Genomic DNA, 27846 nt, shown 5'->3' on the forward strand with positions numbered 1-27846 from the left:
TTCTCTAAACTTAATTCACATTTTTTAAAGTATTCTTTTAATTTATATTTTTTGAATTAGCAAAATGAAAATTTCAAATTTCGAAAGTTTTTATTTTTCTAATTTTCAAAAGAAATTTAATAAAAATAATTTTTTTTATTAAAACTTACGAAAAATAATTTTTCAAATTTTAACGGTCAATTTTTGAACTGACATTTAAAATTTTTTTCACAAAAATATTAAAAATTGTTAACAAAATTTAAATTTTTAGACATTTTTCGAGAGACGAAAGAGTTCAAGAGACAAATTGTAACATTTTCACAATTCTCATCTGCCCAAAGCATAAAATTAGTGCACTTACTTCACTTTTTCATGCATTTCATTCATCCGCACGTCAACAAGAGAAGACACATCTCTCTCTCCGCAAAAGTGTTCCAGACAGAACGAACGAGCACAAGACAAGTCATCATCATCATTATTTTTATGTGCTCGCTTCAATGCCTAATAGACGGCAATTTTTTTCTTGACAACCCGAATGCACGTGAAGACGAAGCGAAGAGAGCTGTCATTGTTTTGTGTTTCGTTTTTAATCTTTGTTGAAATATGTTCATTAGAAATTATCTTTTTTTCTTCTCGTAGCGCCGCCTCGCCCTGCATTACATTAAAACATCATGAAAGTTCTTCTCGAAAAACACACAAAACTCACATGGCTTTGGTTGTTTTGTTACATGATACATCAAGCAAGCACTCAAAGCTACCGCACACCAACAACACACATCAACATCAACAAAGCGGCAAGTGAGACGTAACTCAACTCAACTTCAGGTTTGCGTGTGTGTGTGCGAGAGAGTTGGTTGCTGTTGTTGTTGTTGATGAAAATTGAGAAGTTGTTGTGGATGAATAAATGAAGATGGATGACGGTTATTTATTCACAGGAGTTTGCACAATGGGCGAAAATTTTTTTTTTTTTTAAAAAAAAAATTTTAAAATTAAATTAAAAATAAATAAATAAAAAAATAATTAAAAATAAATAAAAAAAATAAAATAATTAAAATTAAATTATTTTATTTCAAATTGTAACGAAATAAAATAAAATTAAATTTTTAATAATAAAATTAAATTAATAAAAAATAAATAAATAATTAGAAAAAATATTTAATAATTTAAATTTTATTTTTTTTATTTAATTAAATAATTTTAAATTTTTTTTTTTAAATTAAAAAAAATATTAAAAATTTTTTATACGCAAAAATTAAAATTTTTAGAAAAATTTTAATTTAAAAAAAATTTAAAAATTTTTTTTTTTATTTTTAAATTAATTTTTTTTTAATTTTTTTTATTTTATTTTTTTTTTCATTTTTTTAATATTTTTTTTTACAAATTTTCTTCATCAAATTATTTTAATAAAAATTTTAAATTTAAAAAATAAAAAAATTAATAAAAATAATTAAAATAAAAACTAATTAAATTTTATTTTTTTAAAAATTTAAATTAATAAAAATAAGATAAAAATTAATTTGAAAATAAATATTAAATTGCATTTTTTAATTGTTTTTTAAGTTTATTATTTAAAAATTTTAAAATTGAAAATTAAATTTTTATATTTTTTCAAAATTTTTCTATTTAAAAGATTCCTTTTAAAAATTTAAAATTAATTTATTAATTAATAAAAGTAAATTAAAATAATTTTAAAAAATTTAAAATAATAAGTTAATTTTTAATTTTTTAAATTAATTTTTTTTTTAAACAGAAAATTTTAAAATTTTAGCCCATTGTGCATTGCTATTTTCCAAACCTGCTATTATTTTGTAAGGTTAAATATTTTTAGATCCCATTTTTTTTTGTTAATTTTATTTCGTGCACAATCAATTTTTCCCCTTGATTTTTTTCAACAACTCCAAAAAAATCGTAAAAACGCAAGTTTGTCAAGTCACTTGTGTGCCCCTTGAAATTAATTATTGTCATTATCCGAAGCATATGTGTTTAGGGGGCAAAAGATGATGCATTACATTAATCATAATGGCATGCGTGTTAATTATAAATGTGCAAGATAATGAAAAATCCTGCACGCGTACACACAATTTTTTATTTGTTTTTTCGCTGAAGTAATGAGAAAAAATTTTCATCCTTACTGAAAAAGCAACAAAACAACAACAACAAAAAATTGCAAATAAGCGAATCTCTTGTCGGTAACAATGGTCGCATAAAATACAATAGAAAATTCTTTTCTCTTGTTGTTTTCTTCGTTCGTCGTGCGTCGTGTGAGCCGGAGTCAGAAAGTCACAAAAAAAGATGCGACTTAGTGAAAAAAAAAAAGAAAACAAAAGAAAAGCGGAAACAATGCTAATATTTTTGCGAACAAAAGCCGTCATCCTTGAATGTACGTCGCGCGCGTCGCTCGTATGTGAAATCGTAGCTGTTGATGATGACGAGGAAAATTGTACACTCACCATGAATAGCGAGTAAATTAAAGCCGGATAATGATGAATTGAGAAAATGAATAAAACAAAAGGGAATTATGTGTATGGAGCACGAGAACAGAGAGCGAGGAGGTGATTTGATGTCTATTTTTGGAAGAAATAATTTTGATCTTTGATTGGAATTGCGAGCGATGGAGACGGTTGGTAAGTTGAAATTAATTATTTAATGAAATTTTTCTTATATAATTAATTAATTTTGTTTTCTTATTTGTTTTACTTGAGATTTTGAAATTAAAAAAATTAAACACAATTTTTTAATAATATTCAATAAATTATTAATTTAAAAATTTTTTTGTAATAATATTTTTTTTTTAAATATTAAATATTTTTTTTTTTTAAAAAAATTCAAATTTTTATTAATTTATTATTTTTTTATGTTTTTTAAATAAAAAAAAAAAATTAAAAAAAAAATTATAAATAATTTTTTTTTATAAAAATATTTTTTTATTTAATTTTGAACACAAATAAATTTATTTAAAAAATTAAAATTTAAAAAATTTTATATTTTTTTTTTTAAAAAAATTAAATTATTTATTTTTTTCAAAAATTTAATTAATTAATTCTAAACTATTTTTTTTAATTTTTTTAAAAATTTTTTTTAAATTTTTTTAAAAAAAATTATTTAAAAATTTAATTTTATTAATTTTTTTATTTAAATTTATTAATTTTTTAATTATTTTTTTTTTAATTTCAAAACTTTAATGGAAATTAAAAAAAAAAATAACATTCTTTTTCATTATAAATAAAAAATAAAAAAAAATTAATAAATTAATTTTTAATTTCATAATGTAATTAAAAAAATCATTAAATAAAAATTTTAATAATTTTAACATATTATTATAAATGATTAATCAAATTATAAAAAAATAAAATAAGATGAAAAATTAAAAATTTAATTTATAAATTAAATTGAAATTATAAATTTTTATTAATTATTTTTAATTTTATTAAAATTTTTATTTTAAAATTTTAAATTATTTTTAATTTATAATTAAAATTTAAAATAATAAAAAAAATTAAATATATTTTTGAATAATTAAAAATTTAATTAATTATTTTTTTTTAAATAAAAAAAAATTTATATAAATTTTTTATTTTATTTTATTTAAAAAAATAATTTTAATATTTTATTTAATTAAAATTTAAAAAAAAAAATATTTTTTTAATAATTAAAAATTTTTCAAATAAAAAAAATCCAAAGTCAGTAAATAAAACAAATGGAAAATTTATGTCTTTGACAACTTATCGGTCAATTTTCCCCATAAAAATTTCATTCCAATTCACAAAAAAGGAAATCTAGGCACACCGAAACAAAACTCCAATAATGTACAACAAAAGAAAATATTAAAACAAGATATAAAATAAAGTCACCAGAGACCAACTATCTGGTTGTTTTGTAATAATACTCGACTCGGCTCAGCGGTACGTGTAATCGTAATCATGATAACTTTTGTTAAAGTAGCTGGTGTGCAAGTTTTGTAATTTCTACGATGACGACGACGACGACAAAAAGACTCTGGAGAACGAAATATTCAATTATTTTTGCTTTTGTTTTCAATTTTTCGAGCAGCAGAAACTTTTTGTTTGTCTGCTTTTGTGTTTTTCGAGAGGATTTTACGGTTAATTTGATTCCAAATAAATTATTTTTTGGACAAACATTTTTCGGGTGACTCTCTAATCAAAAGTTTTTATTTAAAAAATAAAAAATAATTTTTTTTTGTGAAATTTAAAAGTCTCACCTGTGAGTTTATTTTTTATTTGCACCCAAATGAGACAAAATTTGTACGAAATTTAAGCAGCTTATCTCTTGTTGCGAAAATCTTGTAAAATGAAGACCAAACACGCCGTTTTGTGGTTATTTATGCAAATAAATTTTGTCTCCGAAGCTAAATCCAGTCCGAAATTGCACTCGAAATGGGAATGGAGAGACAAAATTTCGCAATAAAAAAAGTTTTGTGAGCTAACCAGACAAGTTGCACAAGCAACCAGCATAATCTGGAGTGTCTGAAAATCCCAACAAAGACAATAAATGTGTGATTTCATGCAAGAAATATGATGACAATGCACCTGTTCCTATGTTACATTTACTTTGTGTTCATTTCGTTACGTAAAGCTGCTGCTGGTTGGCAGGGGATTATTATTTTGTGACCTGTCAAAGAGCCTTTCGGGTGTGCCAAGCTCACAGAAAAATCACATTTTTTAATTAATTTCCTTCCTGACGACTCGCAAAGTAAATCTTGGGCAGCAAAATACCACTTCAAACACGGCCTGGCAAGACCACAGAACACATAAATGTTCCATAAATGGTCGAAAAAGTGAAATATTGCCTCGAACGCACGGAGAAAGGGAGAAAAGATTAAATAAATCACCAAAAACCTTGCTCTTGTTTATAAATTTCATACACAAAACACATTTTATCGGTGTTTTACAAAACTTTTCTCCTGTAAATTGAATACGATGCCGCCGCACAAACACACGTGCCATGTTGCAAAATAACAACAACATCGTATCATGTCGCTACTGTACGAGTCCTTTTAAAATTTAAGTCTATCATCCAATAAAAGGTTACAAGAATTCATACGATTTCAATTAAAATTCTACGTACGCTGGCTCGGATGGCACGTGAATATAAATGTGTGGCAAATGACTTTTTCTCCCAATGGCAGTCGTACCTTTTTGTCGATGCCATATAAAGTTGGCACTTATCTTAATAATTGTACATTTTTGCGATTGAAAAGTAATAAATGGTGCCGTTAGACAAGTCAAGGGAAAATTTATCGATGCGAAAGGTGTCGTTTAATAAATTTTAACTTCAGTCTCTTTTTTTTCTCACACTTAATTTTTTTGTATTTTTTATTTATGAAGGTCTAAACGTGTCATTTTGTATTTTTTGTTTAAGGTTTTGGCGGGAAATATTTGAAATGTGCATTGGGATTTACAAATTTGTGATGAAAAGTTAATTTTTAAAGTCAAATGAAAAAATCCCAATGCACATTTTTAATAAATTTTTAACAAAAATTCATAATTTTTTAAATTTAGAAAATCCCAATGCATATTTTGAATTAAAAATATAACTTTACAAAAACTACAAATTTTCGTAAAAAATTTGAATTTTTTTAATTAAAAAATCCCAATGGGATTTCAATATATTTTTGAAAAAAGTAAATTTTTCAACAAATAAGAAAAAAATGTGCATTGGGATTTAATTAATTTCCATAAAAAAATCATAATTTTTATGAATATAAAAAATCCCAATGCACATTTTGAATAAAAATTTTAATTTTTCTAAAATTATTCATTTCTGTTTACAATTAAAATTATCCCAATGCACAATTAGTATTAAAAATTCATAATTTCTATAAAATTAATTAATCCCAATGCACATTTACTTTTTTTATCGAAAATATGTATTAAAATGTATAAAATTTGATAAAAAAATTATTTTAAAATTACGAATTTTTTAATCCCAATGCAAATTTTAACGTTTTCCATCATAATTTAACTTTAAGATACAAAATGACACATTTAGGCTATAAATTAAAAATTTAATCTACTTACCGGTCCAAATTGTTCAAAATAGCTTTTGACGTCTTCGAGTGTCGTGGGAGCCGAAAGTCCTCCCACGAATATTTTCTTTGTTCTTGTAACCATCTGGAAAGAAAAAAAAATAAAATTTTCTATTAGAAAAAGATTTACAAAAAAAAAATCTGTTGGAGTTAATGAATACATTTTTACGAGCCAAATTGCCTCAATATAAAAACAATACAATTTACTTATCATCGTATCGGTCTCTTTTTTTTATTTGTGGCGTACTTTGCATTCCCCCGAAAAGAAAAAAAAAATAAAAATAAAATAAATAAAAAATAACAACAGTTAAATGTACTCAACTTCTCATAGTTATGTGAGGAAAGTAATAAGAAAGCCATATGTTCTTTATTTTTCCGTACAACCGAAAGTGAATAAAGTTGTTGTGTTATTTCCAAAAAAAAAAACGGCATGACGAGTACTTGCATGTCGTACAATAAATACCAAGAAAAAGGAAATAAAAATAAAATAAAAAGGAATGAATCAAAATAAAACTTTATTCTTACAAAACATTTCATCATCATGTGAATGTAGATTTTTTTTTGTATTTTATTTTATAAGAACATGTAGGAGTCGTTTTTTGACTCGTCTGACGCGCGAGAGAGAACGATTTCGCGGAAAAAGTGTTTTATTATATGAAAAAAATTGTTGTTCTTGGAAATTTAATTTTTTTGAGTCTTTATGACGAGGCTCATGCTTGATTGCTGCTTTATTGTGGGTTTTTAAGTTGACGGAGATACCAATTACGGCTGATTGTTGGGTAAAATTTTAAGAAGGATAACATTTTTTTGTGGAATTTCAACCTACATGATTTTTTTTATATAAAAAAAATATTAATACCTTATGAGGTTAAATGACATTTTTTTGAGTTTTCATAAGAAAAATGTCTAAAATGAAAGTTTTTTTTATGAATTGACATAAAACATTAACAAAAATTGAAAAAAAATTTTATTTATAACCGATTAACCGATTAAAACCGATTGAAATTTGTAAATCGCATTATAGCTAATTCAATTTTTTTTTAAATATTTTTATTTAATTAAAATTTTTAAGTCAATTAAATCTTAAATTTTTATTAAAAATTATTTTCTTACGTTATTTATAAAAAATTGCCTTTTTTTTTTTAAATTTTAATTAAATTAAAATTAATTTAATTTTTTTTAAATTAAAAAAAAATAAAATTTAAATTTCATTCATCAATTAAATTTTAAAAAAATAAATATTAAATTATTAAATTTTTAAATAAAAAAATTAAAATTTTTAAAAAATAAAATTTTTTTTAAAAAAATTATTTAAAAAAAAAAATTTTTTTTTTTTTTTAAAAAAAAAAATTTATGATTTCTTCCATTTTTTTACAAAATTTAAAAAAAAATTATATTTTTTTTTAATTTAAAAAAAATAAAAATTCTTGTTGAAAAAAATTAAAAATTATTTCGAAACTAAAAATTTTAAATAAAATTTTTGATTGTAAAAAATTTCTCAAAAATTGCTTTTTGCATATGAAAAACTGAATTTAATTTTTAAACAAAAAAATCGATAAAACTCAATTTCGCAACAAAATTAAGTTCACTTCTGGTCATTTTCTATTGGATATCGAAGCAACCTTCACTTCATAGTCGAGTGAGAAATTCGCACTCGAGTCATCGATTCATCAATTCAAATTAGTTTTACTCCTGAAACTCATTCGCTCAATATACGTCTAACTGTGAGAGCCTCTGAACAATTTTGTCGATAGTGTTATCCTATTTTCTGGTTCAATTGCCACCTGTCGCAGTAAAACGAATGCAAAAACAAGACAGAAAATTTTCCTCGTATGCCTCCATTTGCATTAAGGTAATACGCAATGAATTAGAACCGAATTTAGGACATCGTAGGTTGACCAAAGACTTTCTCTCAGCTGCACAAGAGAAACTTTTTTATTGACAGTCGTTCCCGCTTCTGATTTAAATTTAAATATTTATTCAGTCGCTTATCATGTGTGCGTCGAATGCATCGAACCAATGATGGCATAAAATCAACTCGCCTCCCACACAGAGAGAGAGGAACGGAGCACAATGCAATCATGAGAAAATTATTTGTGTTTGGTCTGAATGAAAAACCAAAAAATATACGACAACTAATATATAGAAAAAAAAGGCAGCAAGGAAATCGAAACATTTTCGTCATTCATTGTGCATTTGATGCTTCGTTGTTGTTATTGTCCCGACGAATGCCGGAGCGATTTTTGGTTTTCAATCGTCTTCAGGGTTGGGAAAAAATTTTATTACCTTTACTTTTAATTTTTTTTAAGATTTTTTTTTAAACTTAAGTTTAAATTAAATATTAATTATTTAAATAAATAAAAAAATATTTAAATAAAAAAATAATAATACATAATTTTTTAAAAATATTTTTCTTAAAAGAATATATTTTAAAAATCTAATTTTATTTAAAAATATTCAAAAATAATAAAAAAAAATTTTGTAAAAAATATTTTAAAAATTAATTTTTCATAAAAATTTTTTTTATTGGTTTTTGAATTAATCCAAACCAAGCATAATATTTTATTTCTTACAAAAAATTATTATTTTTATTTTTTAATTATTTAAATTTAGTTAATTTTATATTAAAATTAAATAAAATTAAATAAATAAAATTAAGTAAATATTAAATTAAAATTAAGTAAAAATTAACAATTTAATTAAATTTTTTTTAAGGTTCTAAATTAAATTAATTAATTAATTTAAAAAAAAAATATTTGCAAAATATTTTAGAAAAAAAATAATAAATTTTTATTTTTTTTTATAAATTAAGTTATAAAGTTGACTTAAAGTTTTTTTTTTTACTTAAAATTGAGTTAAAAAAATTAATTAAATTAAATATAAATTTAAAAAATTAAATAAAAATAAAATAATAAATTAATTTAAAAAATTTAATTAATTTAATTTAATTTAATTTTAATTTAATTTTTAAAAAATAATTTAGTAATTAATTTCAACTTTTAAAGTAATTAAAAAAATAATTTTAATTTTTAAAATAATTTAAAAATTAATTTTTATTTTAAAAATAATAAAAAAAATTTTTAATTAATTTTTAAAAATTATATTTTTTAATTTTTTTTCTGAGTAAAAGCAAAAAAATTACATTCCCTGATTTCCTCTGTGTGTGTGTATGTATTTTTTGATTAGAATATTCTCCCGCACACAGTTAGAGAGAGAGTCCAGGTAAACGCAACGTTGCTTGTTATTAGTATTTTTCGTCCGATTGTGCGATGAGAAAAATAACACACGTCATCAGTGAAACATGCAATCAAATATTGTGTGCTGCACAAAATGATGTGTTTAGGAACGGAGGAAATTATATACATGGAGTGATCGAGGTAGGAGTGGAAGAAACGTGAACAAGTAAAGAGGAAATGCAAAAAAAAAGACGAAGACTCATCAAATATTCATTCAACTGCATGAAAAAATGCAATATTCTTTTAAAAAAAAGTGAAAATGACAAAAGTTTCGCGCAGAAAAATAGGCGATTTTGATAGTTTTATCTCTTCCAACTGCACTTCCAGCGGATTAAAAAGTGCTAAAAAAAAGATATTTTTACCACAAAACTTTTTGAAAAAAAAAGTCACATTCAGCTCGTTTTATTATTTTTTGTTGTTAGAAATTCAAATCAAATTATATGTCAAACGCCTAAATAAAATGCATGCAGCCTCGATTCCCCGACATGCAAATGTGAATTAAACTGTCTGTTTAAACTCCGTTTTGAACAGTCTCAAAAGTGCCATAAAGCTTGAATGTTGAGTGGAAAAATATGCTACATAACATTTTTATTATAAATTTAATAATAACAATGTTGTGTGCGATGCGCTTCTCTTCTTACAATCATTTCTGAGGAGCGCATAAAAAAATAACATTAAATTTGATTGCATATCTGTGTGAGTGTGTCGCTGTTGTTCACACACACACACATGTGAAGAAGAAGAAACGTAAGGAGATTTTGAGTGCATTTTTTATAAGAGTTTTCTGTTCTTTTTATTATTTAATATTTTTCTGAATAAAGAAGCGATTTATTTTTTTATTATTTTTATGAAGAAAATTAGAATTTTTTTTTTATTTATTTAAAATTAAAAATTATTTTTCTATGGAAATTTTTCTTTTAATTAAAAAATATATATTAATGTTGTTCAAAATAAATTTATAATTTATTAAATAATTTTTATAAATAAAATAAATTTTTTAAATAAAATATTAATTTTTTAACAAAATTATAATTAAAAATATAAATTTTTATTTATTAATTATTTTTTAAAGTATATAAAATATTTTTATATAAAAATTATTTATTAAATACTCATATAAATATTTTTATAATTTAAAAAAAAAATAAAAATTTTTTATTAAAAAATTAATTCAATAAAAAAAAATTAATTAAACATCATTAATAATTTTATGATTTTATTTAAATTTTTTATTTTTATTTGTTTTAAAATATTTTTTTGTAAAAATTTATTTAATAATTTTGTATTTTTTTAATTTTTTTTAATAGTTTTTTAATTTTTGAATTTATTTTTTTTAATTAAAAAAAAAACAAATAAAACTTTAAATTTAATAAATTTATTTGGATTCAAACTCAAAAAAATTTAATTTATTTAAAAAAATTTTTTTTTATTTTGTATAAAAATTATTTTTTTTTAAATAGTTATAATTTTAATTTTTTTTTCTATTAAAATTTTTAATTTAAATTTATTAAAATAAAAATAAATAATTTTTAAAATTTTAAATTTTTTTTTTAAATTTTTTTTTAAAACAAAAGAAATTAAAAAAAAAATTAAATAAAAAATTTTTATGAATATATTTTTTTTATTTATGTAAAAAAAATTAAAAAAAAATAAATTGTAAAAAATTTTGTATGAGAAAAATTAATTGAAAATTTTTTTTCTTCCTTATATAAAGAAACTTTAATTTTTTTAATTACTAATGATAAATTTTTCAACTATTTCAGTTCCATCAAGCAACGCCTCTGATTCAAAAAGAAAAGAAAAAAACCATAAACGTCCTTCAAACTAAATTTCACAAGCGATTGAATAAGAAAAATCAATTACGCCGACAACGACATGACAAAATGCACAGAGCGAGAGAGAGAAATTTTCGCATGTAATCTCCTTTGTTTTGCCATAAAAGGGTCTAAATTACCTGAGATGCCCAGCGGCATTTTTAATTTCCTGCATCCAACAAACAAGCCGTGTGTGTGTGTGTGCCTCAAAATAACATTTATTGCGAGTGTGCGGTGATCAAAAGCAAAACCACAAAATTTACACGTGAAATTATTCAGACCTCGGGCAATTTTTTGATGTGTGTTTTTACTGAATTGAACACGAAAAAAAAAGTTTGTTACTTCTCTCGTGTCACAAAATGGGAGAAAAACAAAGTTTAAGGCACGCCGAGCCGCAAAAATTGAAAATTTAAGACAAGTCACGTACTGATTACACGAAAAACAAACAAAAACAGACATGGACAGAACGAGCAATTATTGCAGAGCGACACCCGAAGACGACGACGACGAAATTGAATCAACTTGAGTGAATCGACAGGATCGATTTGCCAGCAGCAGATGTCCTTTCGCATCGAAACATTTTCGAGACGGGCCCAAATTGAACGATAATCAATGTCAACGTGCGACGTGTTTTTGTAACCCGGAACGGAGCAAAATTATAAAATGAAATAAAAATAAAATAAAACGATGAGAAAATTGTGGGCAAATTGGATTTTAGTATTTAATCGGAATACTAAATAGAATTTTTCGGGCGATATTGACTCGGAAAAGGGGACAAAAAGTAATTGCTTCCATGTTTTTGTTTTTTTCCCTTAAAATCCACCTTTTGCCCGAAAAAAAAAATGATGCAAGCCATTTTTTCTCGTGCAAGCCAACGAACGAGTGCGGATGATGTCAAGTCCTTAACAAAAAAAAAAGCAAATACTTGAATAAATAAAGCACATGACGTTGCTTGCACTTGACTGACTGTAGCTTCATGCCGACGACGACGAACGACGACACAGAGACACATTTTACCCAAATTTTGGACGTGACAAAAATTTAAATGCATTCATTTCACGGTAGACGGTTTCAAATGGAAACGACGTGTACAAACGACAGAAAAAATTGAATGAAAAAGGAAATGTCTCTTTTTTTTTGTCACACAAATACACTCAAACACAAACAAACAATGTTGCTTAAAATACAAAAAAAAAAGTGTTTTGTTTTATCGACAAAATATGAAGTGAGCAGCTACAAGTACCTGTTTGTTTCGTTTCGTTTTTAAAGACATTTCGAGGAAAAAAAATTTTTTTTTTCATTTGAAATGAAGTAAAATATAATGCAGAGCTTTAAAAAATTTAATTTTTTTTTCATAAAATTAATTTGATAAAAAAATCGAAAAAATAATTGATTTTTTTAAAATTTATTTGTTTAAATTATTTATTTTTTATTTAAATTTAAAAAACTAAAAAAATTATGTCATTATTTAATATTTTTTTTAATTAATTAAATTTGGCAACATAAAAGTAAAATAATTTTTTAAAAAATCTAAAAACTGTAGACAATAAAGAAAAAATTATAAAAAAAAATTAAAAGTCATCTCTGTAAAAATTATTTAATATAATAAATTTAAAAAAATATAAAATAACAAACAATTTTTATAAAAATTCAAAACTCTTTAATTTTGTAAGAAAATTCGGAAAAATTTATTGAAAAAAATAATTTTTATTAAATTATTTTAATAAATTTTTAATAATTTTTTTTATTATTTTAATTTTTATAAAATGTTGAATAAAAAAAATTAAATTATTATTATTATTCAATTTAATTTTAAAACAGCTTTACCTAAATTTTTTTTTTAAATATTTTAAAAAATTTTTGAAAATTCGTAAAATAATGGAAAATTATAAAAAAATAATAAAAAAATTTTAATAATTAAAATTATTTATAAAAATATTTTTATAAAATTTAAATTACGGAAATTATTGAAAAATTCAGAAAATTATAAAAAAAATATATTTTAAGTCTTTATAGAAAATTATTTAAAAATTTAATATAAAATAAAAATATAAAAAAAATAAAATATAAAAAAAAAAATAAAAAATTTAGGGAATTTTGAAGGAAAATAAAAAAAATAAATTAAATTTTTAGAAAATTATTTAATAAATTATTTAAAATATTTGAAAAAAAAAATAAATTTATTTTTAATGAAAATTCAGAAAATTATTGAAAATTAAAACTCAAGTCTTTAACAAATTTTTAATAATTTTTATAAAAATAAAATTTAGAAATCTTTTAAAAAAATTAGAAAATTTTGAAAAAATTAAATGCGCTTATATGAAATAAAAAATTTCATTTTAGACAAAAATAAATTACAATTCCTGTAAATATTTTGATTTAAACCATCTTTACAACGAGAAAAACTTTTCATCGGATTTATTTATTTTTTGAAGCACGCCCTACTTTTGCCAAATAATTGTGCTCTGATAAAACTTCGGGTTTTATGTTAAAACGACGACAACAACGAGGACGTTAACGCACCAGTTAGCTCCTCACGACGCAATAAATTAAACGTAATTCATGTTGTTAGTTTTATTGCGTTTCCTTTTTCGGTTCTTCCGAGTGCTGCTCCAAATAAACACATATTCGTTCGCTTTTTCTTTCTTTATCTTTACACACTAAATAAATTCTTCATTTCCATTTTGGAAGCGAAAAAGCACGGCGAGAGATAAGAAACCTTCCTTCCATCGAGTATGACATCAATGTGCTCGACCATTAAAAACAGAGAGAAGCGATTGGCGGTTATTTGCTTTTTTTATGTGCCAGCGTTGGTTGCCGATAAACTATGTTGTTGTTGGATTGCAAAAGACAGGGTAAATGGACTATTTAGTGAAACAGTAAAAATAGACGATTATTCCTTCCTCTTCAATTTGTTTTGCGCGCCTCGTGGCAGCGTGTGGTCCGAGTTCGCTTGCTTTTTAATGTGCTTCGTAATTATTATTATTGTCTTAGAAAAAAATGTTTCGTGCACGACAAAACGCACGCATTTCAATATCAATCGATAAAATCATAATGAGAATCGTAAAAAAGGTCATAAAAATAGTTGGTTGCAAGTTTGCCACTTTGTGTGATAAGAGAACAAAAAATATTGGTAAATTGGTCATTAATGGTTAGTTGACTGAATATTGAGTTACTTTGTTTCACGAAATTGTCTTCAAAAAATTATTATTTATTTTATTAATATTAAGAAATATTTTTTTCTCGAAACGAAAAATAATTTTTAAATTAAAAAATATAATAAAAAATAATTAAATAAATAATTTTTTAATTAAATTAATAATTCATAATTTTTAAGCTTTAAATAAAAAAATAAAAAAAATAAAATTTTGAAAATTTTTTAATTAAAAAATAAAAAAATATTAATTTTTTAAGTTCACTATATAAGAAATTTAATTTTTTGTATATTTTTCCGAATAAACAATATTTTTTAATTTATTTTTAAAATTTAAAATACTTTAATTTATTATAAAATATATCTAATTTCAATAAAATTATTTAATTATTTAATTTTTTTTTATTAGATTATTAAATTAAATTAAATTATTTTACAAAAAAATATTTATTATTATTTAGAAATTTGTTTTATTAATTTGAATTGAAAAAAAAATATAAATCTTTACGAAATCTTTCGAAAAATTTTATTTTTTATTTCAGTTAATTTTTAAAAATTAATTTATTTATATTATTAAATTAATTCTAAATTTTAATAAATTTATTTAATTATTTTAAAAATTTTTTTTAAAAATAATTAATTTTTTTAAAATTTTAGTATTATTTATTTTCTTAATTTTTATTATTTAATTTTATAAAAAAAATATTTTTTAATTAGTATTTTATTAATTTTCTTTCGAAAAATTTTATTTTTTAATTAACTTTAAAAATTTCTAAAATTCAATTTAATTTCTAAAAAATTTTAATATTTTAATTCTTAATTTATTTTATTATTCTAAATAATTTTTTTATTATTTTAGTTAAAAAAAATATTTCTTATGATTTAAAAAATTATTTTTTTAATTTTAAATTTTTAATAAAAAAATATTAAAAATTTCAGGTGTACAAAAATCAAGTTCAGAGCTTTATTTTCAATTCCTTATAAAAATATCGAAAAATTTATTATTTTTAATAACTTTTTTTTCCTGTCTCCCATATTTTCTTCTTCATTTTCTTCTTCCAACACAAGAATCAGATACCACGCCATAAATTTCATCCCGACTGTCTCATTCTGGACAACGACTCTGTTTTTTTTTGTCCATTAGACATCGATATGATTTTATTAGAATTAATATTTTTTCTTTGCTTTTCCACACGGGGAGACAAGAGAGAGCAAAAAAATCGATGAGGCAATCATGCAATTATTATATTAAAAGCCCCCTCTTTGCTTTTGCTATCTTTCGCTTGCTCGCTTCACTATCTGCATGTTTGTACAGGACAAAAGAATGGACATAAATAAAGAAAAACGAGCAAATGCGTTCTTTTTATGTGTGCAAGAGATACGGATGAAAAAGTCAATAATGGCGCAAAAATCAATAGAAAGTTGCAATAAAATTCTCTGATAAGCGGGAAAATTGAGAATTTTTCTGATTATTTTTTATTGGGCTCATTGAAAAAATTGAATCGCGTGTTTGGAGGAACTCTTTTTTCTTTGCACTTCAAATAAGTTCTTCCTTTGTAATAAAAATATTTCAATTTCTAAGGTAATTCTTCGATAATAACACCAATTTCTAAACTAAGTAAAACAATAATTTTCCTTATTTTCTTAACGAACTCCTCCATAGGCCGAAGTTTAATAAACAAAAAACGAAAAAAATAGAAAAAAACGGAAACGCGTTCAAATTCCCTTTCAAAAAAATGATAATCGAGGTTATTTTTTGCTGTAATTGATATATTTCTTGCGTACATTCATCGACAGTTATTACGTCATGTCAGTTGAGCCTATTTTTAATAGAAAACTTTATAAAGAACGAACACGCAAATGTAAAAAAAAAACAAATTTCGTACCTATTTTTTTTTTACAGATAAACGTTTATTGATAAGTATCGACCTGAACATGCAACTTTCTAACAAAAAAAAAATAAAATTATTTTTTTCTGATTTTTTTGATTAATTCACTCCTACTTGGATGGTGCCAAAAAATAAAAAAAATAATCTTTTTAAGATTGCGCGAAATATTTAATAAAATTAATAAAAGATGTTTCGAATTAAATGTGCATGAAGCAAAAAAAAAACAACGAGAAAAAAATAATCAAACTTTATTCTTTAATTTTTTTTCTTCATTTCTCGAAAATTACATCAGTGAATTTTTTTCGTTCGTTCTGTGAATTTGCGCTCGAAATGGCAGGGCACGGGCTCATCATCTCATCAATTTTTTATGCAGTAATATCATAGCGCGCCCCGTCTTATTGTGTATTTCGTATTGCATGACGTATTTCTGTTGTAAGACGGCAAAAAAAAAAAAGAAAAAAATGAAAGTAAATTCAAGGAATTTGAAAATTTTTGCTACACGAGACATGGCGAGAGACATGAAAAATGATGATGACGAGAATGACGAACTATTTATATAATAATAACAAGCGAGGAAAATGATGAGACAGGAATTTTGTTTTATTTTTCTCTCGGTTTTTTTTTTATTTCGCTGTCATATGTAAAGAAAAAAAAATATAAAGGCGAACACCGTGTGTCGCTCCAGACTGCGTTGTTGTTGTTGTTGGAAGAGACGCAAAAAATGTAATAATTGTATTCTGTAGTTACAGATTGTGACTGAATAAAATATGAGTCGTTTGCTGGTTGTTTCAGTTTTAAACAGTTCATTGTATTTTTTTTTTCTTTTGCAAAGAAGAATGAAAAAAGTAGGATGATTTAAATGAAATTTATGAATAAAAAGAAAAAAAATTACTGAAAAGAACGATTAACGGTGTCGCTTTTAAAATTAATAGAACTTATTTTTTTAAATTTTACATTTTTTACTCCTTAAATTTTTTTTTTTAAATTTTTTTACTCCTTAAAAATTATTTTTTTAAATATTCTTATTTAATTTTTAATTTTAATTTTTTTACTCCTTGAGAGTCAATTAAAATATTATCTTACTCCTTAAATTTTTTTTTAATTTTTTTTTACTCCTTGAGAGTCAATTAAAATATTTTCTTACTCCTTAAACATTTTTTTAAATTTTTTTTTACTCCTTGAGAATTATTTTACTCCTTGAGAATCAATTTAAATATTTTCTTACTCCTTAAGATTTTTTTTTTTCAATTTTTTTTACTCCTTGAGAATTATTTTAAATATTTTCTTACTCCTTAAGATTTTATCTTAATTTTTTTACTCATGAAGAATTAATTTAAATATTTTCTTACTCCTTAAGATTTTTTATTAATTTTTTTTACTCATGAAGAATTAATTTAAATATTTTTTTACTCCTTAAATTTTTTTCTTAATTTTTTTACTCCTTGAGAATTATTTTAAATATTTTTTTACTCCTTAAGATTTTTTTTTATTTTTTTTACTCCTTGAGAATTAATTTAAATATTTTCTTACTCCTTAAGATTTTTTTTAATTTTTTTTACTCCTTGAGAATTAATTTAAATATTTTCTTACTCCTTAAGATTTTTTCTTAATTTGTTTTTACTCCTTGAGAATTATTTTAAATATTTTTTTACTCCTTCAGATTTTTTTTACATTTTTTTACTCCTCATGATCAGATCGATCTGATTTACAGAGTTTTCCCGCCAAAAAACAAATATTTCACATTTTGTTACTCCTCATTTAATTTTTACTTTAAAATCATCGCAAAAACGAGAAAAAAGTTAAAAGGAGAAGAAAAAACTTTTTCTCTATAATATTTATATTTCTAACTAACTATAAAATTTTTAATCAACTGAAAGGCTGTTAAAGTTGTCACTGTCTTTCTATTTACAAATAATTACCTCCTACATGCAAAAAAAAAACTTTTTCGGCACATTTTCGATGAACAAAAAAAAACATCAATTACTTATGTATATGAAAATGTCTATTTTTGTCACACTCCTAGACAAGGAAAGCTGCTTCATTTAGCAAATGACAACGAGATGCGAGGAAAAAATACAAAAAAATGTAAAGAATCCTCTCATTTTTTACCATTCCATTCATCCGCACGAGAATATGTGAAGAAAGACGCACACAAACTCACGTAAAGAAGAGACAATGAAACAATAGCTAAGCAGCAGAGCATTCGCAATGAGAAAGCAAAGAGGATTACAGGAGTTTATTTAAATGAAATGAAAAGGGAATTTACTTTAATCAAAACAAAATACAATGATACCATTTATGTGTCTTTTTTGTCACATGCAAAACGAGATAACAAGACAAGACATAAAATATTTGTTCGTCGTTCAATTATGTCCCGAGATCCATTTTATTACATAATTCCGACTTTTTTTCTTCTCATTCTCCTTGTTTATTGATTTTACCACAAAAACGAATTTTTGCGACTTGACCCGAGAAAATATTTCCTCATTAGACAACTCACACACACTCCATTACCTAATTTGAATAAAACAAATTTTAAACACAAAATACCAAGAAACAAGCCATAAATTAAGCACAATTTTAAGAAAGAAGAATTTTTAGATTATAAAAGGAGTGTAACGCAAAATTTTAATGAACATACGAAACGCGTAACAACTTTCCACAAAAATATGCTTAAATTGTGTGGAAAATGAGGAAAAGATTATTTCGTTTCGCAAAATAATTAGTTAATTAGAAATTTTTGGGAGTATTAAAGTTAACTGACTGTGTGTTATTTTATGTTGAAATTTTTCGGTTCCTTCTTGTTAAATATTAAAAAGGGTCAAAAGTTGACACAATTTAAACTTTTTTTTGTTATTATTACTTCAAGAATGTTTTTAAATGTTAATTTTCGGGCCTTGTTATCAGAACATTTTTCAACGTTATTTATTTCAAGTGTCGTTAAATGATTTATTTTAAAGATTTTTTCTTATCTTACTGAAGTTATCAACGAACTTATTTTTGTAATTTTGCCTAAAGGACTTTGTAATTTTAGATTATTGTGGTCTATTGGGGGATATTAATCTCAAAAAGTTAAAATTTTTGGAGATATTAAGGTAAGTTATACTTTTCTAACTAAACTAGGTACCTCAATTGGATTATGGAAACATTCTACTAACCCGGTTCGAGGTTCTAAGACGAAGGATGAAGTTCAACTATATGGAATATGGATTTTAACCAATATGAAAAAGTCAAACGATTGGATCTTTTAATTGGATTGGAAATCTTTGGATCTTTCGAATATGAGGAACAAAATAAACGAAAATGTGATAAACTTAATTGAAAAATACAAAACTTAAAGAAAAAGGAGATAATTTCGTTTAAAGTACTGAAATAAGTAAAACATCGATTAAATCGAACAAAAGGAAAGGAGTTTCAATATATTTATAATGAGACAACATATTGAAAGCAGCTCGAATTAGTCATCAAGTCTATAAGCGGAAGATCAGCTAAAATCATCCACTGATATGAAACTAATAAGCCGTTCACTTTCAAATGCGTACATTATATCAAAATTTTCCCTTCTATAGAAAGTGTCCCATAACTATATAAACTGACAGATTCACAGTCCAATAATGAAGCTCAATATCTCTCTAACTCCATAACTTATATTCTTGACTTAATAAGATGAAAAGCTCTTACTATCTTCCATAAAGATTTCTTTTGAGGTTATAATTAGAAAAATATATTTTTTAATGTTTAAAATTATTTTAACATAAAATTTATAATTTATGTAATTTTAATTTTTTTTTACATTTTAAAAGCTTAAAAATTTTTAATTTAACTCTTTTAATTAAATTTTTAACTTTAAAAGCTTTGATAAGTTCGTTGAAAACTTCAGTCAAAAAAATCACTTAACTAAAGATAAATTTTCAAAAAAATACAAATCACTTGAATTTTATTGGTAAACCGTTTACGACATTAACTTTGTGAAAGATTGCAAGAAGATGCGAAATGGTCTTAATCTTGCCCAAGAAATATTTTTTCTCAGTAATGTTTTTTTTCTGCTTCTCAATAATGGATTTAATATCACAAAAAATGGGTTTTTATTACGCACTAAATTGAAAACACACAACTCGCAACGAAATTTACGTTGCTTTTATCTGATCAGGACAATTTTTATATCCTTTTTCACATGAATTTATGATCGATATGTCATATTTTATTGCTTTGAATCCGCATCTCGATTGAAAAGGGAAACGAAATGGAATAAGAAATTTTTTCTTTATTTGTAATGTATACTTTTGATGGCAAGTCCCAAGCGAATATATCGGAAATCATGAATTTGATTGCGATAATTTCTTCCAAATTTGAGATTTTCCTTTTTTTTTCTTCGTCTTCGTGCTTTGCGAAAATTGAAACCAATTGATAAAAGCACTCGAAACACTTAAAATTCACTCTTCTTGTGTCTCTCTCTCTTAAAAACAGACAAATATTATTTTATTATATGACATTTACATTTTTTCTCTTCTACGCACAAACATCGCCTTGTATTGAATATACAAATATTTTTCAATTGACTTTTTCTTCCTCCTTTTCCATGGCGTGACGCGTAAGGCAATCTCAATTTCACAAACATATAGGTAGGAAATTCATGTGAAAGTATTCATCTAATAAAATCGAATCACCTCTTTGGTACCTTGCTGATTTTTTGTTCTGAAAAGTCCCTTTTTTTCTGTCGGTGAGGCAAAAAAGTGCAGGGATCGATTTTACGTAGGAGGCACAGAAGTATGTTAGAAAGTTAATAATCATAAAAAATAATATTTTATGAGAGGAGCGTGTTTGTTCGACTTTTTGCTTGGAATGCCTTCGAAAAAAAATTTTTTTTTCAAATCTAGGTTAGAACTTGGGCAATTTTTTTTTAAGTTTTGTAAGTTCATGATTATTATTTCGATGACACCGAGCGACGTTCGAAGTTATTTACTGAACACTTCGTGCGTAAAAAAAATATTTTTCTTTAATAAAATGTCGTCGATTTTTTTTTCGCACACATCACGGAAGAAGGAAAGGTGTTTGCATGGTTTAAAAGATATGGATATGAAGACAAAAAAAAATAATATAAAAAGGACAGATTTAAGGTATGAATGCAAATTTGATTTTCTTTTTCAACCTATTTTCCTCTTTCTTTCGCTTTTTTCTTCCGATGAATGAAAATTTGCATGATGATAAGGAGAGTTTTCAGTTACAATGGCGGAGTGACAGGGTAAGAGGCACGTTCATGTGCCATGATGGAGTTATTACCTGGGATTAAAATGGTTTATCCCTTTCGACATGAGTGGAAATTGTGTTACTTGAGACATTCGCTCGCATATCGGGGGGCATTAAAAGTAATAAAGGACGAGGGAAGAAAGGAAAAAAAGTGATAAATGTCACAAAAGCCGAATTTTTTAGATTATTCGACCCGAGAGAGTATTTTTTATTACTTTTTTTTTAGCAGTGATTAATTTTTTAATAATGATTAATTCTTGAAAATATTTTCGAAAAGGTGTTGTTTCAATGATTAATGATCTAAACTTTTTCGCCGAAATTTTCAATTCAAAAGTCGTTGTCACATAAACAAATATGACACATTACGAAAAAAAAATTTTTTCAGGCAATTTCGGGGTAGAAATGAGGCAAAAAAGCAATAAAAATAACCTCTAACCAAGATAATAAAATTTAAATAATATCCAATTTATGCTAACAAGCTGGGCAAATTGTGTCTCTTCTTTTCGCTCAGTTGGTGAATTGAAACTTGAAACACACAATTTTCTTTTATTTTTTTCGGCAAAGTTGCTTTTATATTCGTTTCTTATGATCTAATTTACGAATATTATTCACCTCATTCTTTAACTCAAAAGAAAAGTCGTCGTAGTTGACGAATAATAAAAGAACAAGTTCGTTTTCTTGGCACATTTAGCCTACTCGCATATTCCGCTCGTTTTTGTTGGTTTTTGTGAGGATCTGGCAGCAAAGATGAGGCAAATAAGCCATTCTTGAGCATATAAGGAAGATAATAAAAACGGGACATTTCATTATTTTTTATGCAATTTACCGCAGAGTTTGGTAATGAGAGGTGAGTTTTTCGGAGAAAAAAATTTATAATTTTTTCTTGTTTCTAATATTTCGTTAAAATGTAAAATGAAGTCAAAAATATTTTTTTTTATATTTTAATATTTTTTTAAATGTTTGACAATTTTTTTTATAATTTAAAATTTTTCAAATAAAACAAAAAATTAATTAAAAATTAAAAAAATATTTTTTTAACAATGTTTTTATAAAAAATAGTTAAATAAATAAATAATAATAAAAATAAAATATTAAAAAAAATTAGAAAATATTCAATATTATTTTTAAATTAATTTTTAAAAAAATTACAAAATTTTTAGATGACTGAAAAATAATTTTATTAATTTTTGTAATAATACCTAATTTAAAAAAAAATATTTTTAATTAAAATTTAAAAAATTAATAAATTAATAAAAAAATTTCAATTTTTATGTTCATTTTTCAAATTTTAATTAAAAAAATATTTTATTATTTTTTTTTTAAATTATTTATTATTACAAAAATTATTTTTCAGTCATCTAAAAATTTTTAAATTAATTTAAAAATAATATTAAATATTTTCTATTTTTTTATTTATAATTATTTGTTTATTATTTACTTTATTATTTTTTTTAAAAAATACATTTTTTAAATCTTTTTTAAATTTTTTTTTAATTTTTTATTAAAAAAAAATTATTAAAAATTTATTAAATTAAAAAAAAAATTAAATGTAAAAAAATAGTTTTTACATAATTTACATTTTTCTTTTAAAAAAAATAGAAATTAAATATTTTTTTTTACTATCATTTTTAATTAATTTTTATTTAAATTTTTGATAAAAAAAAAATAAATAAAAATAAAATATTGAAAAATGAGAGAATTTAATTGAAGTTTTTTTTTATTATTTGAAACTTTAATTTTTTAAAAATTTTATTTTTTAAAAATGTCTTTAAAATTATTTTATTTAAAATAATTTATTTTTTTTTAATGTTTTAATAAAATTTTTGATTTAAATTAATATTTTAATAAATTAATATATTTTAATGAATTTTTAGATAAAATTGTTGTATAAAAACTTATCATTTTCCTGAAAATTCATCTGATAATCCTTTGACTTGAACATACCTGAAAAGAGAAAAAATAAAAAAATTTCATTAAAAAAATATTTCTTTAAATTTTCGTTAAAAATAAAAAATATTCAGTATTAAAGTCGCTACAATATCAAACAAAGAGGATGAAACGATAAAAAATTTATTTATTTTGAATCGGTTTCAACAAAACAAATTCATCCTTAAAACAACAATAACACAACAACAACAAAGAGCCTTCGTTCCCAAATAAAAGCAACAACAACAAAAAAAAAAGTTGAAACGAGTAAAAAACGGACTTAATCTAAAAGTACCACAAAATATGTGGTTGTTTCTATTCTGCAAACGATTCAGACCGCACACTACGTTTTCATAAACACACATCGAACTTGATTTTCCTTTTTTTTCTATTTTCCATCTTCATCCTGTCTACACAAAATTCGACGTACTGGCCAAAAAATATGGTTTTCCAAAAGTATAATAGCAAGCCGCATGCAAGAATAACTGAACTTCCATCCGAAAAGAGCCGTAATAAAAACTAGTCAAAAAGTGCTTGCACAACTCGAATCGTCAACGTCTGACTGAAAAAGTTTATTATTGTTATTATTATAATATGTGAGGAGTTTAAAAAGTTTCTACGTTCACGTGCGGTTTTAAAATTTTACGTTATTATATTAATATTTTTGTGTGAGCTACTGATACTTTTTCGTAACACAGCAGCAAAAAAATTACGCTTTGATCTGTTTTATGTACACTTTCGCCGCAAAATGTTTCGACTTTGGTACACTTTTTAAGAGGCTTTACGTGTTCAAAAGGGTTTTACTTTTTTTTTCTTGTTCTTTTTTTTCTCGTCTTCCTTTTTTCTGAGGGAGAAGTTTGTCTGGATGAAAGTTTCTAAAAAAAAACAACAATTTAAAAAGACACTTAAAAGGCGGGAATCGGACAAACAAACAAAAGACGACCAATGACATGTTTGCGGCTTTTCTCTCTCTCTCCTGCCTGTTCTCGTTGCAAAAATCGTTTGATGTGGTCAAGTGAGATTTGCTTTCATTTCCATGTCTTTCTGCTCTATTAGTTTTTCTTCTTCGTCGTTGACGTGCCTGTCATCGTCATTTTTCCTCATTATTTGCTGGTTTGGAATAACTTGGCATATCATTAAAATGAAGGAAAAATTTTGCACCGCATTTTGTGCACCATTAAAAATTTTAAATGCGACATTTTCTAACAACGTTTTTTTTGTTTAATGAGATTTCAATTGATTTTTCTTGACAGTTTTACCACTTTTTGACAGCAGCTGTAATTTGAATGGTCATTAAAGTGACATGCTGTAATCCGGATTTTTTTTTTTTTTTGGGAAAGGCAATAATGATTTGTGTGATTTTTGATGCATTTAAAAAAAATTTGTGAAAAAAAATTTTTTTTATGCATGAAAAAATTAAATTTTAAAAAATTTTATAAATGAAAGAAAATAAATTTTTAAAAACTTTAAAAATAAAATTTTTAATTTTTAAAAAATTTAATTTTTATTTTTAAAAATTTTTATTTAATTTTTTTTTATTTAAAAAATTATTATGAATTTGAGAGTAAATTTTTAATTGAAATTAAATAAATTAAAATAAAGAATAATAATAAATATGTAATTTTATAATTTTTTAATAATTTAAAGTTTTCATGCAAAAATAATTTTTTCACAAAATTTAATTTTTAATGTTTTTATTAATGTTTAATTTTAGTTTATATATTTTTTTTAATTAAAGTATATTTTAATTATTATTTAACTTAATTTTCAACTAAAATAAATTTGAAGAATTTTTCGAGATTTTATTAATGAAAGAAAATAAATTTATTAAAATTTCGAAAAGATAGAAAATTTATGAAAAATTTAAATTTTTAAAATTATTTTACTTAAAAATAATTTTTTAAATAATAATTTAAATTAGTAAAATTAATCAAAAAAATAATTTAATTTAAAAAAAAATTTAATTTTATTAAATTAAAGAATAATTTTTTTTAAATTAATTAAATTTCGAAAAATGAAAAAAAAAAATAAAATTTTGATTTTGGGATAATTTAAATTTAAAAAAAAATTAAAGAATAGTAAAAATGCGACTAAATTGCTCATTTCACCCATACATTTTAACTTTTATGACTCCATAGTTACCTTTTTGAGCCGTCTACATTTGTACCTTCACGGATCATGAAAAATTAAGGAGCCAAAAAGGACACTTGAACAGATAGATTAGTCCTAAATAAACAAATGACAGGTATCTCTTTGTGTCTTTGCAGCTTTATTGTCATCATTAATACATGAGAGAAAAGGCCTTCTTTTGATTTCTAATCCGCATAAAGAAGGACAATGGCAAAAGGTAAAAAGGTCACTTCTATAAATTGTCATCCCCCATTAGTGGATCGATACAACTTTTTGTGGTTTTTGAAGTTAAAGTTACAGTTAAAGCTCCGACAACAAGAAATCAATTAAAGAACAAAGAGAAGAAAAAAAAAATGAAAATTCATTAAACAAACAATCTGTACCGAAAATTATTCCGAATCACGTAATTATTATGTTAAACAACATTATTATTGTATTAAAAATAAGACGATGATTAGGTATGCTTCGTTCCTCTGTTTATTGTTCTTGTGTTTTTGTCTCGCTCTTGCTTCGACATATATCATAACTGTGTGTACGGGAGAGAGCATTTAAGAAAGAAAAACGGGAAAACAAACAATCCGACAACATAATGTATCCTAGAGCATCCCCATTTTCATCGGTATCGACGAAGAACGACGTGCTTTTTGTTTGCATTTGAAGCAGGGTTGGAAAATTGATCTAAAAAGATCTTATAACCTCAAACATCAGATCAGTTAAGTTGATATCTTGTTACGATCTGATATTTGAGGTTATGAAGATCATTTTTTAACCATGTTTTAGATCTTAATGGATCTGTTCTGATCTATACTTTAGATCAAATCAGATCCATCAAGATCAAAAATTTTTGAAAAAAAAATTTGTAAGTTTTTTCATTTCGATTTTATCAAATCTAATCTTTTAGTTAAGATCAAATTTGATAAGATTGAAATAAATATTTTTTTTAAATTAAAACTTAACGATTTTTTCAAAAGCTCAATAGATCTTGATCTTGAGATCGAATAAAAAGATCTGTCTTGTTCAGTAAAATAATTCAAAACTGATCAGATCAGATCAATGAAACGAAATATCACGATCTGAGGATCAATTAAGAAAGATCTTCAGATCGTGATCTTTTGAAAGTTTCATTGATCTGATCTGATCAGTTTTGAACAATTTCTTCAAGATCTTTTGTTTCGATCTCAAGATCGCGCGCCATTTTTTTTCACAACCCTGCTTTAAAGCGAACGCAAGACAACAAACAATACCGGAGAAAATATTGTTCTAACATGGAATGAAGGTGTCGGCGATAAAACACCTCTTCGATGTTTTTTTTTCGCTTTCGTGTCTAACACACAAAGAATTTCAGAACATCATCATCTCGCCATCGCACCATCATTCCATTCCGCATCACAGGCATCGTCTCATGCTGCTCGCTCTTGCATGCACACGATTATTATTATGCGATAGTTCAACAAGATTATTTGGTGTTCGACACACACACATTTCTTGATTGTTTGAATTGCTCTCGACAAGACCGCCAGGCATTTATTGATTAGATTCCATGTTTGACTGATTGTGGCGAAGGCGATGATGATGCATGCGTTGGAATTTCGACAAGATGTGTTAAAAAGTAATTTTCTCGAATTTTCCTTGAAAAATTTCCTCGACGATTGGTTTTAATTGCATTAGCTCGAAAAAATTAAAATGTTTGCCAGAAAAATATTTATAACAAGCACCCCTCGATTAATTAAAAGCAATAAATAATGTAAATTAATCCTCATCCGTGCTGTTATCGATTATATTGCTTGGTTATTGGGGGAACGACGACAAAATCCCCTAAAATATTTTAATTAACGAACAAACATTTTTTTTTTTTCGTTAAAATCAAATTCATCAATTAATGGGTCTGTCCCATAATTGTAGTTAAGCCACCTGTATCTGCTTTTTTTTTGTTCGTTTTTGGAATAAATAATCACACAAAAAAAAATTTCATAATTCATATTCGATTTTTAATATTCGGTTTTGCCACTGATTTGCATTATTTATTTATTTGAACAGTTTTTTGTTTTGTTTCGGAGGCATGGGAAAAAAATGAAAACAGCTAACGAACGATGATAATAATTTATATTAATCGTTAATAATTTTCTGCCGCATCACCATCATCATTGCCATTATTATGATATTATTTTTGGAAGCCTCTAACAAAAATAAATCGCGAGTAATTTATGCAGGATTTTTTTTTTCGTTAGAATTCATTTATTTTATTTTATTTAGCGGCTGTTGAATTATTTTTTTTTTGCTTTAATGCAAAGCAAAAAATATTTCTTTGTTTTTCGCAGAAATTTAGTGACCAAGTCTAGTTTTGTTGTCTACTCTGGCAGAAGGATAGTAAAGAAAATCACACAAAAAAGGGCAAAAAGCAAAAAAATTCTCGGAATTTGTTGGA

The 27846-nt window shown here is 23.9% G+C and overlaps 1 protein-coding gene across 7 annotated transcripts in view; it reads right to left on the reverse strand.

Moving 5' to 3' along the window:
- LOC134832790 (RNA-binding protein Musashi homolog Rbp6) overlaps positions 1-27846 on the reverse strand; it is a 342867-nt gene that overhangs the window by 131773 nt on the left and 183248 nt on the right. For all 7 annotated transcript variants that reach the window (XM_063846956.1, XM_063846953.1, XM_063846952.1 and 4 more), the window contains one exon: positions 6018-6110. In XM_063846956.1, the coding sequence (XP_063703026.1) occupies positions 6018-6110 (93 nt within the window). The remainder of the gene's footprint in view (positions 1-6017; positions 6111-27846) is intronic.

The sequence above is a fragment of the Culicoides brevitarsis genome, chromosome 2 (assembly GCF_036172545.1).
Source record: "Culicoides brevitarsis isolate CSIRO-B50_1 chromosome 2, AGI_CSIRO_Cbre_v1, whole genome shotgun sequence".
NCBI lineage: Eukaryota > Metazoa > Arthropoda > Insecta > Diptera > Ceratopogonidae > Culicoides > Culicoides brevitarsis.